We start from the raw sequence: 13,176 nt of genomic DNA, 5'->3' as shown, positions 1-13,176 counted from the left end.
TGAAGCTTGGAGAGCAAGGTGCTTCCATAAATAGGTAATTCTGTGTGGAAGGGAGCAGAAGAGCTTTCAGTGTATCAGTGAAATATTTTCTTTGATGTGAAAGCCTAGCAAACATACAATTAGTGCGGACTGAAGAAAGCACAGGAATCTAGGCCACATGCAGATTGGTGAATGCTTTTCTTGTTTATTTGGCATAGTCTTGCTATGCAAATATTGCTTAGTATCACAAGAACACAAGAACAGCAAGAAAGTGACATGACGTCAGGCTGCTGGTGCTGCTAATGACAGCAGGGAAGAGTGCAGGAAACAGGGCAAGTGTAGGGCGATCCTTGTGGTGGTGTGTGTGCCCAGCTCTGACAGGTGGCAAGAAACAGATTTCCAGAGCTTGTGTTTGCACAGGGCTTGCACTGCTTATTAGTAACTGTAAATAAATGCGATAAACTTGTGCTGTATGTTTAAAAGCCACTAATATTTTTTCATTTCTGTAATATCTAAGAATTTCCAGTTAGCCTTTATTGTAAATGATTGATTGATCAAACATTTTGCTCCATTTCTTCGATTTCATAAATGACAAATAACAATTTTTAACTCCTCCAGTCATTCATAGCTCTATACCATTGTTGTATCTGTTGGAGAAGAAGGATTCTGATCTACTAGAAGCAAGTTTGTAATGCCTGTTTTTATCTTTGTCACCTTTTTTTGCACTTATATTTTTTTTTAATAAGAGATAGGAGTACCAAAAGTATAGCAGTCAAGATGTGGCCGTGCCACCCATGCATACAGCAAGATGTTTCCTGCTGAATTTGAGTTTTCTTTGCCTGTTTTTTTCTGATTATTCTTATTTCCATTTTCCAACAGTTTTTTACATTATTTACCTAGTGCTAAGAGTTGGTTCTCCTTGGAGAACTACCCACAGTGATGTCCATGTCTTCCTTGTTTCAGGAGAGGAAGGAAGCTTTAATAGTGACTCCATATATATGTAATTGCATCTATTTTCCAATGAGCGTAATTTTCCAGCTAGAGAGGTGATGATGACTTTTCCCCACATACACCTTATTTATCCACCAGTCACGTGATATTATAATACTTTCTACCACTATTCCCAGTACAAAGGTCAGCCTTAGTGGCTTACAGATCCCACTATATATACCACATTTTTCTCATTAATCTCCCCGGTACTGGGATTTTAGAACTCTAAGCTCTAGTATCACCACATTTTGAAGGAGGGACTTGGAATTTGGCAGCAGAACTTCTCCGATGTAATGAAGTGAATTTGCTGTTTTTATGACAGCCATCAGATTTTGGCAAAATAAGCTCCTGAAAAAAACAATTCCCATCTGTTCAATAAAATCCACTAGGTGTCTCGTACTTCTACCTATACACTGCCCAATTTGATTGCCTTCACCTCCACATTATATTCTTCTATGGCTTATTAATTTTAGGAAAATTGTATCTATATGCAGAATTCTTCATTTCCACGCAGCTCCTACATACCACATATTAATTAGACACTTATTCTACTGCCTCTTGTACGTACTGCAGCCATCAGACCCTTAGAACAGCTGTTTCTATAGCTCTGCTGGCTAACAAAATGGCAGTTTATTCAGAGGGCTTAGAGCTCAGCAGAACTTCTAACATTTCTGTTAATGGTATTAAAAGTTACTGTAGTGCTAAAACTAAGATTGTGGATAATGTTTGAGACTCTCAGTGTTCAAGAACCAATGTGCGGAGGGCATGCAGGTGCAGTCTGACTGGAATGCATATCTGCTGGGCAGCTGTGTGTTAGAGAAGACAAAGAGAACTTGATCAGGAGGAGAAAAACAAATACAGTGACTAAGAAGGAAGGAAAAGTTTCTCTGAGAGCCTGGAATGAATCTGTAATTGTTGGAGTCACTATATGCATTTGCTATCAAATAGACGTGAAAACATTTGAAAAGATATGTGACCTCTCTTCTGGTTCCTGTGGGTAGAAAACAGCAACAAGTTCAGGGACAGCCGTCTGTACGGCCAGACTGAACACGCGAGTGCTGTTCAGAATCTGCATAGGGTAAAACATTTGCACTGATTAAATGTCTGCAGGGAGGAGGCAGTGAGCAGAGTGCACATCTCTATCTCCATCCTTTTTACAAAACGTTTGGAGAGGTCTGTTCATATCAAAGCAAAAGAAAAACAACAGAGAAGAAAATGAAAGGATTAAGGCAGCTGAATAATCTGCAAGTAGGACTCAAATTCTCACCTCCTGTACCATGCTGGCCCTGTTATCCCAACAAAACTTGGAAAACTGGTGTAAGGTACAATTTGGAAATGTCATGATTTGCAGTGTGAGTTAACATTCCTATGTGCATATGAAGACAGTGTAACATTCCTATGTGCATATGAAGACAGTGGGAATCCTGTTTGGAGCACACCAAATGCTAACATCAGAAAAATTAAAGCTTTGCTAGCTCATGCTAAACCTCAAAACAGGTCAGCACTTCTGACTTGTGTCTCTTTATGCTCATGTATAAAATAACACCATGACCTCACCCATCATCCGAAGCATCTTAGAAAACATGTCATTTCACAAGTACTCATGGTGGTGACTTGCACTGTAAAGAGGAAAAAGTCATGAGGAATTAATAATCCATTTCCAAAGTTGTGTAATATACATACAACATTACATGAATGTGTATCAACACAGAATGAAGCTACTCGTAGCTGCTGGTTGAGGGTTTCCCATCTTGTTAATTTCCAGGTACTTGATATTAGTTTTTCTATGAGACGTTAGGATGTGTAAAGCACAGATAATTAGCAGGAATTAACATTTAGCAAGCACATTTATTTATGGTATTTCCTAACCCACAAAGACCTGGTCATACAACAGTACATATTTACATACAGTTTACATGCAAGCTCATTGCTTACACAGTAGTCCAGTCTAGCAGTCTGCTAACGATTATCTCCTCACTGTGAAATACAAACACGCCATCAGTGTGCTTTCACAAGTGGTTCAGTGTCAGTACCCTTCTAACAAGTGATCAAATTCATCTGGTTTTGTGGGTTATGCCTTAGAAAATATATGCTATAGTGACCATACGCAGCTGCAGGTGTTTATCTGCATTTCAGAACATTAACCCCTAGCATTTGCTCTCGCTTTCCTCAGTCTGCTGTGCAAGCGCTGCTCCAGTTTGTCACGGCCCTCATGGCAGGGATGGGCTTTCTGTTTGTTTTCTCAGGGATGATTCCTCCTCAGTGGAGCAGAACGCTCTCAGTGAGAACGTTATGTGTACCCCAAGGAGCTCTCATTAAATTTTGCTTCAGCTAAAATGCACTCTACTGTTGTGTCTCAAGCTTCTCCTCGAATCTGGAGTTTACACTTGATCTAAGCAGGTCGTAACGGGAGAACATTCCGTTACAGAAGTTACGCTTAGCGCTCTCCCCGTCCTCTGCACTTTAGCAGAGGTTTCTCCCCGGGGCCGACCCTCCAGGTCAGGTGCAGTGGAAGGAACTCGACTCCTTGTTTCCCCTCAGGGCCCGCCAGGTGGCGGCCCTTGCGCTCGCGCCCGCCCGAGCCGTTGGAGCGCCGCCTCAGCGCCCGCGGCCGCCTGCCGACAGGGGAGGTGCGCGCTCCCGGCACAGAGACAGATGTAGGGCTGTCTGAGCGGCGGAGCTGCGGAGGAAATCACTGCAGGGAGAAGCCGAGAGCTGCTCCCGTGGCAGCCGCAACATCTGCGCTCAGCCCGTGCGCCCTGCCAGGCGTCTCTCAAAGCGCCTCCGGGCCGCCCCTCCCGGCTTCCCTGCGCTGTGACGGATTGACCCGAAGGGCCGCCGCGACACTCAGCATCCAGCGTGGTACTGATATAGGTTGGCCGGTTTAACAGTGGAGATTAGTACATTCAAGAACCAGTATATTAGTTTGGCAAAAGGAATCCGTGGGTGATGGTTCGAAAACTTTCCATTTCACCTTTAATGGGTGTATAGTCTTGTTTTCCTCAATAATTTTGCACTGAGGACATAATAGAATACTTTCATCTTTGTCTCAAAGATTTTGCCTCACGAGAAGCACTAGAATCGTAATAGCATGCTTCTATCTTTTGTCTCAGTAAGTTCAAGGACATCTTCCTCATTCCACAAAGACTGTTTTAAAAGTTGCTCACTATGGCCTAATAAGCAATGGAAGCTTTCCAAGTTGGGGAGAAGCAGCTGGAAGTTGGGCAGGGCTCACGGTGATGAAGCTGATGATGGAAAATGGGGAAGAACTGTGTGGGCACTCGACCACTGCAGATACCACTGAGAGTGCCAAAGGGACATTAGCATATATTAATGAGTCCTTGAAGAAGAGTGAATATGTATGCCTATGTACTGCATATGTATGTCTTAACTGTTTAAATGAAGAACCTGAACTGTCTAAGAGTGTGCTTGCTTGTCAGGTCACCAGGTACATAGAGTGAGAAATAAAGGAATGCCGCTTACTAAAACCACACTGGGGTCAGTTTCCTTCCCAGATTTCAGATGGCAGTACAACGTAGGGACCTCCCTCAGACCTGTAGTGGTTCTTGAAGCACACAGGCTGGTGTAGCTGGACAGGCACGTTTTTCGTTCCCCCAGGAATACGACTGAGTACATTTGGTGTGCTGCATGAAACTTGCTCTGTGGCAGCTAGGAGAACAACTGCTGGAAGTGCCCACAGTCAGAGATAACAGAGGCCCTGAGAAATGAGGGAAGTGTCAGGACTGCCTGTACTGACGCATGGCTGAAGTGCTACCAAAACAACTGAGCAACACACGGCCACAAACAAAACAAATACCTGTCAGAATAGTTGAAGGGAGATTATTTTCACAGTGCTGTGGTCACCACAATAATAAATACATTTAGATTAGATTAAAAAAAACATAGCCTAGGCAGGCTCTGAGAAGTTAGATAATCACTTACTTACTGTGACCATTATCTTGATTTACTTAAAACATCTAAGTAATTATTACTCAGCTTTATTTATTTATTTCTTCTTAAGATAGGAAAGACTTGCAGTTTGCTGAGAAGCCGTAACCCAAAAGGAAAGCCTTAGAATACTTTTCCTGTGTTTTCCATGGTGCTCAGAGGCAGCTTGAAGTCAGAGTTGTCCAACCCAGTCAGAAAAGCCTGAGAGCTTTTACAGTTTTACCACTTCAGGGAATGGGATTCTCTTGCAACACTGTGCTTCCGATTATTCTGGAGCTGTGTATGGGCTTCTAGGTTTTGATTTGGTTATGGAGGTTTGTAACCTGAAATGTACTAAGCGCTTTTTAATATTGTCATCACATTACTTTCTATTTAGGAAGATTCTGATTTAGAATTATTCTGAACCTAAGTACACGATATTCTGTACTCTCTGCTTTGTTTATACATACATATATATATAAAATCTTGTATGTACAAATTATGCAGATGCACGGTCACTACAAAAGCAAAAATGCCTACTCTTAAAAGTAAACACTACCATTTCCTGCCTGCTTATTTTCTTCATAGTTTTGTGCCATTTAAAATCCACTTCACAGTGCCACACTGCCCATAATGATTTGATCTCTTTAACAGCGTAACACAGCTGGATTTAACTTCTCAGCAGTGTTTTCTGTACAGTTTTTGGTTGGGGCTTGCAAGGAGGTGGAGATATGTGTCGGAATGAGTTCCACGTGGACCGGCCTTGCACTCTTCCTCAGCTGTGTGCTGCCAGCTATTACTGAAGACTCAGCATAGGATGCCTTCCTGTGATCACACTACAGCATGTGATTACATCCCATATGGCACTTACAATGGCATTCTGGTGAATTCCCCGAGCTCCATTAATTAGAGCTCACTCTTCTGCAGAGGTTGGCCTAATCTCTTCAGTTCCAGTTCTGACCTAAATTCTTATCTCATTTACTTGACATACACTTTTTTTTTTCCTCCATTTTTTTAAACACACAAATTGTACATAAGAAGCAGTATTAATGGCAATAACCTACAGCTTTCCATGACTTGCTTCATTCAAGTGAGAAACTGCATGGTGAAAGCTTTCTGTCTGAGCTTTAAGAAAACACAGGAAGTTATTGTGCCTGTCTTCCTCATACCAGAAACGATCCAGAAGGGGAAGGGATATACTGGCTGGCTCTGCATTGTTTAGGGAGGCCTAAAGCAAGAGGAAAATGTGCTGAGAGTTATTAAGAAAAATGAGCTTGAAAGAATGCATTTATTCATTTGTGAGCAATATATCCATTAGCACAAAACCCATCTAAGGACTATTTTTATATTGGCCTGATGTACTGATGTTAACTGGGTCTGTTCTTCAATGCTGTTTTTATTGCTTTTCCTTACCAGAAACAGGCAATATCACATTGACACTTCTCGAGAATGAGAGAATTTCCATCATTAGCTCCTGGCCCGACCTTAATTGTGCCTGGGGAGATGAACATTTTAGTTTTCTATAGCTCTCAGCCAGTCAGAAAAAATATTCGAATCTTTCCATGACAGCATGAAAACAAAATCAAAGCAAAGAGGTTTGTCCACGACCCGACGGACAAAGAAAGCGATTCAGCCTGATGGCATGGATTAGAAATAGTTTTGCTGCACAGTTTTGCTGCATTTGCCTGTGAGGCTGCAGTAGGCATTTAAGTCAGTCGCAGCACTTACCCTTAGACACCCATGGTACACCTTGATGATGGCAGGAAACAGCCGCTGCTGCTGCAGGAAATGGGATTGTACTCGTGTCCTTCCTTCTTGGTTCTCCTTCCTTTTTTACACAATATTCATTAACTACTGTGGTGTGTTTGTTTGGTGTGCATTGGTTTGTTTTGTTCCTAATCATCTGCTCCACACAAATCTTAATAGCACAAAACAAAAATGTTACTGGCTCTATCAGTCTGCTTTTGCACTTTTGGCTTCTGGTACTCTAATAGAAGCTGCTTATATAAGCTACAAATATGAAGCAAATTATTGTCCTGGTTGTGTTCTTAGCTTTCAACAGATCTTTGTTTTCTCACAAATAATACTACTAAGTTTTAATCCTTCTAATCTTCTTTATTTTTTTCCCCCAGAAACATATTTCTGTCTTCCTAAATGTAACAGAAACAATAACAGGAGACAACTTCTTTGTACACTCACAGTGGTGAGCTTTATCTTGTGCTTGCTAAATGGCTTTTCGCGTTCAACACAGATTCTAAAATGAGTCTATTGATGGTGGTACTTGGCAAGTGTTAATTGACTTCTTGTGATACGTGGCTAGTTTATGATCAGCTCAGGTACTTCTTCAATTTGGTAAGTAGGTAGACTACCTAGTGCAAGCTTTGACTATAGTTATACATATATATTACATAAGAAGTAGATTCATGTCACATGAGCTCTGAAAAACATGAATGGTTTCAAAGAGAACTGAGAGCTAGTGGAAGAATTTGGATGGGACAGCATCATGGCAAAGGCTCACTAACAAATGAAGAGTTTTCAAGAGTTCCTTTCTATAGCCTTTCATAAAGACAGTAGAAAAGCTTCATGTTTGTCTGAACAGGGAAACAAGAACGGTTTCTTCAGGTACACTGGTCACAAGAGACAAGCAAAGGAGGGCACATCCCTCTGATAAATGAAAAGGGAAAACTGGCCTCCTTGAATGTGGAGAAGGCTGAGGTACTTCATGAGTTCTTCGCTCAGTTTTCATTGCCACTGGCCACTGGCACTGCCAGATGGATTAAAGGGTGGAGTCTTCAGTGTTAAAGAACTGGCTGAATGGTTGTAGCGTGAGGGTTGTTAATAATGTTGGATCTGCACCCAGCTGGAAGCTGGTCATGAGCGGCGTCCCCAAAAGGTCTGCCTTGGGACCAGTGCTCTTCATCTGAAACTGGGACTGAGCACGCCCTGAGCAAGTCTGCTGAGTGGTGCAGTCAGTACAGCAGGAAGGGATGCCATCCAGAGGGACCTGAACAGACTTGAAAAGTGGGCCCGTGAGAAACTAGTGAGGTTTAGTAAGACAAAGTGCAGGGTGCTGCACTAAGGCTGGGGCAATTCTAGACGTGAATACAGACTGAGAGATGGACTCTTTGAGAGAAGACCCAACAAGAAGGACTTGGGAGTCCTGATGGACGGACAGCTGGACGTGGAACTAAATGATCATCAAGGTCCCTTCCAATCCAAACCATTCTGTGATTCTGTGATACTGAGTTGAGGCATTGGAGATAAATGAAAAAAGAAGAAATCTAGAGATGTTGAAAAGAGGAAACAGCAAGATTCCAAAATAGTAGATTTTCACTCCTTTTTTTCCCCCTTTTTTCTTTTTCTTTAAAAATAATGTGAAGGAAAACTGTAAAACTACACTGAAATGAAGTACCTGAGTATCCAGAAAGACTTTTTTGAAAGTAAAGAGATGCAGACATTTTTTGAAAGAAAAATTGCTCTTTTTCACAAACCTTCTTAAAGCTGGTAACACCTTGAAATGACATAATTCAAGAGAAGGGCAGAGGGGGGAATATTACATGAACAATTAATGATGCTGAGTTTGATTTACTAGTCATCATAATGACTAATATGTAATACATAGACAATAACTGAGATGTGTCAGCTGATGAAATTGCATAGAGAAAACACAGCATGTAAGATGAGCAAAAGGCTATGGACGCTGCTCTGGGGAATAACAAGAGTGGGAAAACAGTAAAAAGACTCATGAAAGCTAAAAGAGTCTTGAAATGAGCTGGAACAACAAAAGCCATCTTCAAGCCTAGTGGGTACAAAGTGTCAGGAAGGCAAGAAAAGTCAATGGCATCACAAATAGGAAAAAGGCAAGAAGAAAACATAGGAGAAGAACAGTGGAAATATGTGCCAGGGCACAGCAAGGGTAGACTAATCCACAAGGCAAGGCCATCCAGGAGATAACGATGGCAGTAAGACCATCGAGGGCAGTGCCTTCAGAGGAACATAGCCCAGCAGTAGGTGAGCAAGGCGAGCAGTCAGTCTGGTAATGGCTATCAGGATCACTGAACAAGTCACAAGACACGTCTAAAACGATGAGAAATGATCTGAGGTGGAGTCGAGCTCCTGGTCAGAATCAGGGCTGGTGAGAGCAACCAGCTTCAGCCAGCAGTCCGGTGGTTGTCAGACAAATCTGTAATGGCAAAGCAAGTCCAAAATCAAGGCCTGAAACCAAGTCAGCAGGTCAAGATCAGTGGCACTGGTGGCAGGTGAAGGAATACCTACAGTATAGCTCAGGCAAGGGCCTGAAGGCTTTCACAGCTCCCAGAACAAGGAAGAGAACTTCTCAAGAGGCCTAGAGCTTGTTCTCACACAGCTCTTCTTGATGCAGCCTTCTCCCCGTGTTACTCAACTGCATCATAACAGAGCTAAGTGGTTCATACTATTTAATGACTTACAGTGGCCTCCAGTTAAAAAGAATTTTGTGAGTGCTTTCACTGGGGTCATTCCCAGTCCTACATCTGACCGTAATTCCTTTTTGCTATTTGCAGCATTTCAGATGGGAAAATAGGATAATGTGATCCAGAGACTGGAATAATAATCAGTTGCATTGTGATACAAGTGAAAAGTTAATCTCTGTTTTGCAGGGCTTAAACATACATTTGGAGGGGCAGTGTTGGAAAAGGAGATAATAAAAGTACTTTTTTTTTCATGATTTATACACTTAATTTTGGTGTTAAGGTGCTATAGAAATTCATTTTTGTTGGGGAAATGACCAAAGCAGAATGAAGACAAGTATTCAGAGGTCCAAAATAAAATCTCATCCCTTGAGACCAGAGTTGAACTGCAGTTCTGTAAAGTGGATATAGATCAAATAACACAAATTGTACGGACAGTGCAGCATTCGCTTCTTCCTTATTTTTGGTCAGACTAAACGCCACTCTCAGACTGTTTATGTGCTATTTGGAATGGCAATACAAGAGAGAGCATTCACAAAGCAAGAAGCAATTCAGAGCAGTACTGTGGATTTTGTTATGAATGACAGCAGGCTCAACTACTGCTTCTTCCGATCTGTGACTTGGCTCTCGCTTGCACCACCCAGCAAAAACATACCTGTTGCCAACTCCAGCAGCCCAAGGGAAGCGAGGTTGCTGCAGCTCCATGTCCACGGGCCCAACTAATAGTGAGCCTAAGTGCACACTCCCTGCCAAGTGTGCGCATGCAGAGAACACGCACACACCGCATGCACAAACACACACAAAGCATCACCAAAACCAGCACGCAGAAATACAGACAGAACCAACGGCCTCATCCCTCTTCCCCTTTCTGGCCAAGCAGAATGAAGTGGGAAATACGGACAGGAATGCAGTGCTCGTCCCTGACACTCGGTCTACCCAGCCGCTGTCCCTTGCCCCTCGCACCTCCACTCTCCTCCATCAGCGCCACATGAGCACGTGCCGCTGCGGCTGTGGGTGCGGACTGAACCGCCTGAAGACACCAACATCAACACAATCCTGCCAATTGCTGGCTTTACACAACCAGGGCCGCCCGATAATTGGCTCCTACCTCCAGCTGCCTCTCTAAGGGAGAGGCACTTCAGCCACACACATTGCAGGGAAACTGGGCTGCTTCTGCCCTCAGCCCGAGAACAGTGAAAGCAACTTTTAAAACAGAGCCCTGTTCATCAGCTTTTCTTTTCTTAAAACAATGCGTTATTCTCATTTGCTGTGTGTTGTGAAACAATATTAACCAAACAGTGGTAGTGTGGTAGAACTGCCCTAACTTACAGAAATCCTTTAGCACACAAGCTGTGGCTTCACATCAGTTGTCATGCCACATGATAAGCACTGTGCTGCACCCTGGCCTTCGTGCACTTGGTACATCTAACTTCTTTTACCTTACCTTTTACCTTGAAGATCAGCTGTACCTCACCTCTTCTCAGATTTGATCCAAATACCATGCATTATACTACTACAATTTTTATTATCTCTTGCCCATCAGACAGTTCTCTTTTTCCTTTTTCTTTTTGTTCTAAATGAGATCTACTTCTACAAGATAAAGAGACAACATGCAAGTATTTTAAGGTACTTTTATTTAATAAATAACTTCAGTAATAGCACTGTAAAAAGTGAACATCTGTTAAAATAAAAAGGCACTTAAAACAAGGATATGACTGTAATGCAGTTTGAATGGTCAAAGGCAAATATACATGGCACATGGCAAAAATGTGTGACTTGTCACATGACAAACTATGCAATCTTAGCTACGGGGCAAAGGCAAATTTACAGCTAAGACTGCCCAGAAAGAAAAAAAACTCTTGTGTTGATACAAAAATATTACAAAGAATCGCAACCAAATACGTTAAAAAGATTAGGAGTGTGACAAAGCACCAGACTAAAGAAACATTAACAAGAAAGACACAGTGTGATGTAAGGCCCTTATGTGTTTTGAGGATGTCTTGGTAAAGCACTTCATGATACTGCCCAACCAGGGCTTGAATTTACAAAGAAAAATGAAGCAAGTTACCAGTCAGCAACTTTCTCAGTAATGGCACGTGTTTTAAAGCTATGTTTTTCCTTCTGAGAATTCTTTCCAAACCCTTTCATCTTAACCATACCCTGACAATAAGCAATCACAAAATTAAAAATAAGTATGCTCACACTTTTTCCACCTTTTACACTGCTCATTTCCAACTCATTCAACTTACCATCTACTTAATCATATGTCTAGCAAGCAGAAGCCCTGTAATTCACCAGCTCCATGCTACATGAGTTTCAATAATCTGCAAACTCAAGCCCTGATTTCCCTGTAAAGCTACACATTGTAACGCTAAATGGCTAGGCAGAGCCCTCATGCTGATTGCTTTAACCAGTTCCCTCCCAGTCTTGTCAAAGCACTAGCACACCCTAGAAGATCTAGATTCACAGCACGGGAGTGGAAAAGGTCAAAAAGGCACCATGTGACCTTAGCTGACTAGGCTACACAGTCTCAAGTTTTTGTTTTTTTGTCAGACCCCTGGCACTGATTTTTATTTGCAAAAGAAATTAAAAATAAACATAAAAAAAATTACATATGGTACATTCTCAAAACCTGAACAGGAAAACAAACCTATATGTAATGAATTAGTAAAATCACTGCAGTTTGCCCTAAATCTATCTTACTGTGACTACAAAAATTGCTATGCTGCATACAGTGTTGTGAAGTTATACAAGCAGTGTTCATTTTCCCTCATATTTAGGATTGACCACAGTTGTCACTGCACTCTTGTAAATAGGATTTTCACCCTAGAAAAAGAAAAATATTTGCATTAACATTCAGAGATGTGAAAAAAGCAGCGTTTTTAACAAGAATGAACATTAGCTTAAGAAATTACTCAATGTTTTGTTTGTACACAAACAGCTTAAGTAAAGCTAGTTTTCCCTCTAGCAACTTAAAGGCATGCTCAGCTAACAAAGCAAAGCGTTAGGCACGATCCTACTCAGCTGACATCAGATTTCTTTTAAAGCTGCTGAACCTCATACGCTCCTATCTCAGGCTGAGCAGTCAGCTCAAGTCTGGAGCCCAATGGGGTTTTTAAAGAACAGAACTGCAACAATATCATTTGAAACTATGACTGTTCAATGACCACATCCTGCTAGAATTAACATTAAATAGCTTATTTCATGTTATAATTGAATTCTTGAAACACAGACAAAAGGGTTGTACCATCTTAACAATACATATTCAATATTCAGTGTTGAACATCTGCACTTGTAATTCTCTTTCTATTCCTGTAGGCTCCCTCCTCTCTCCTGGTACGTACAAAACGCGCAGTTAAATCTCAAAGATGGCTGCTGTGATGCAAACGCGTTTATCTTAGTAAGTCTTACTCCATTTATGGCACATCCTTGTACACCTAGGATGAACAGCTTAAAATCTAAATGAAGAGATGAATCTCATTAGAGGAAAGGCTATTGCAGGAATTCTGCCAGCACAGGCTAGATCTCCTGTTCTGTGCTCTTACCACAGCTGAGCTGCAAGCTAAATAAATGTGGTTTACCATCATCAAACTCTTCTGTGCATGTACAAATAATTCCTGAGGAAGTTCTGCACAGAGCAGATGTCAGCCTAAGTACAGCTCTGGCCAGAACCATATCTGGTCTTCATCAGCAGTAGGGGAGTATCTCTCCCTTTGAAATTCTTCTCAACTAAGATGTCTTATTACATCATAATTCAATTCTACGCTATTCAATTACATAGCATTTAAAATATTTCAGGTTAATTTTTTTTTTCCTACAGTCAATCAAAGGA

General features: G+C 41.7%; 1 protein-coding gene across 2 annotated transcripts in view; it reads right to left on the bottom strand.

Moving 5' to 3' along the window:
* Window positions 1-10,961: 10,961 nt before the first annotated feature.
* Window positions 10,962-13,176, bottom strand: part of ITGB1 (integrin subunit beta 1) — a 41,620-nt gene continuing 39,405 nt past the window's right edge. For both annotated transcript variants that reach the window (XM_048952310.1, XM_048952311.1), the window contains one exon: window positions 10,962-12,170. Coding sequence is in view for 1 of the 2 variants with exons in the window: in XM_048952311.1 (XP_048808268.1) it covers window positions 12,105-12,170 (66 nt within the window). In the remaining variant the exon portion in view is untranslated. The remainder of the gene's footprint in view (window positions 12,171-13,176) is intronic.

Source organism: Lagopus muta, chromosome 7 (genome assembly GCF_023343835.1).
Source record: "Lagopus muta isolate bLagMut1 chromosome 7, bLagMut1 primary, whole genome shotgun sequence".
Classification (NCBI taxonomy): Eukaryota; Metazoa; Chordata; class Aves; order Galliformes; family Phasianidae; genus Lagopus; species Lagopus muta.
The sequence above is the reverse complement of the archived record's forward strand: the minus strand, read 5'-3'. Positions and strand labels throughout refer to the sequence as shown.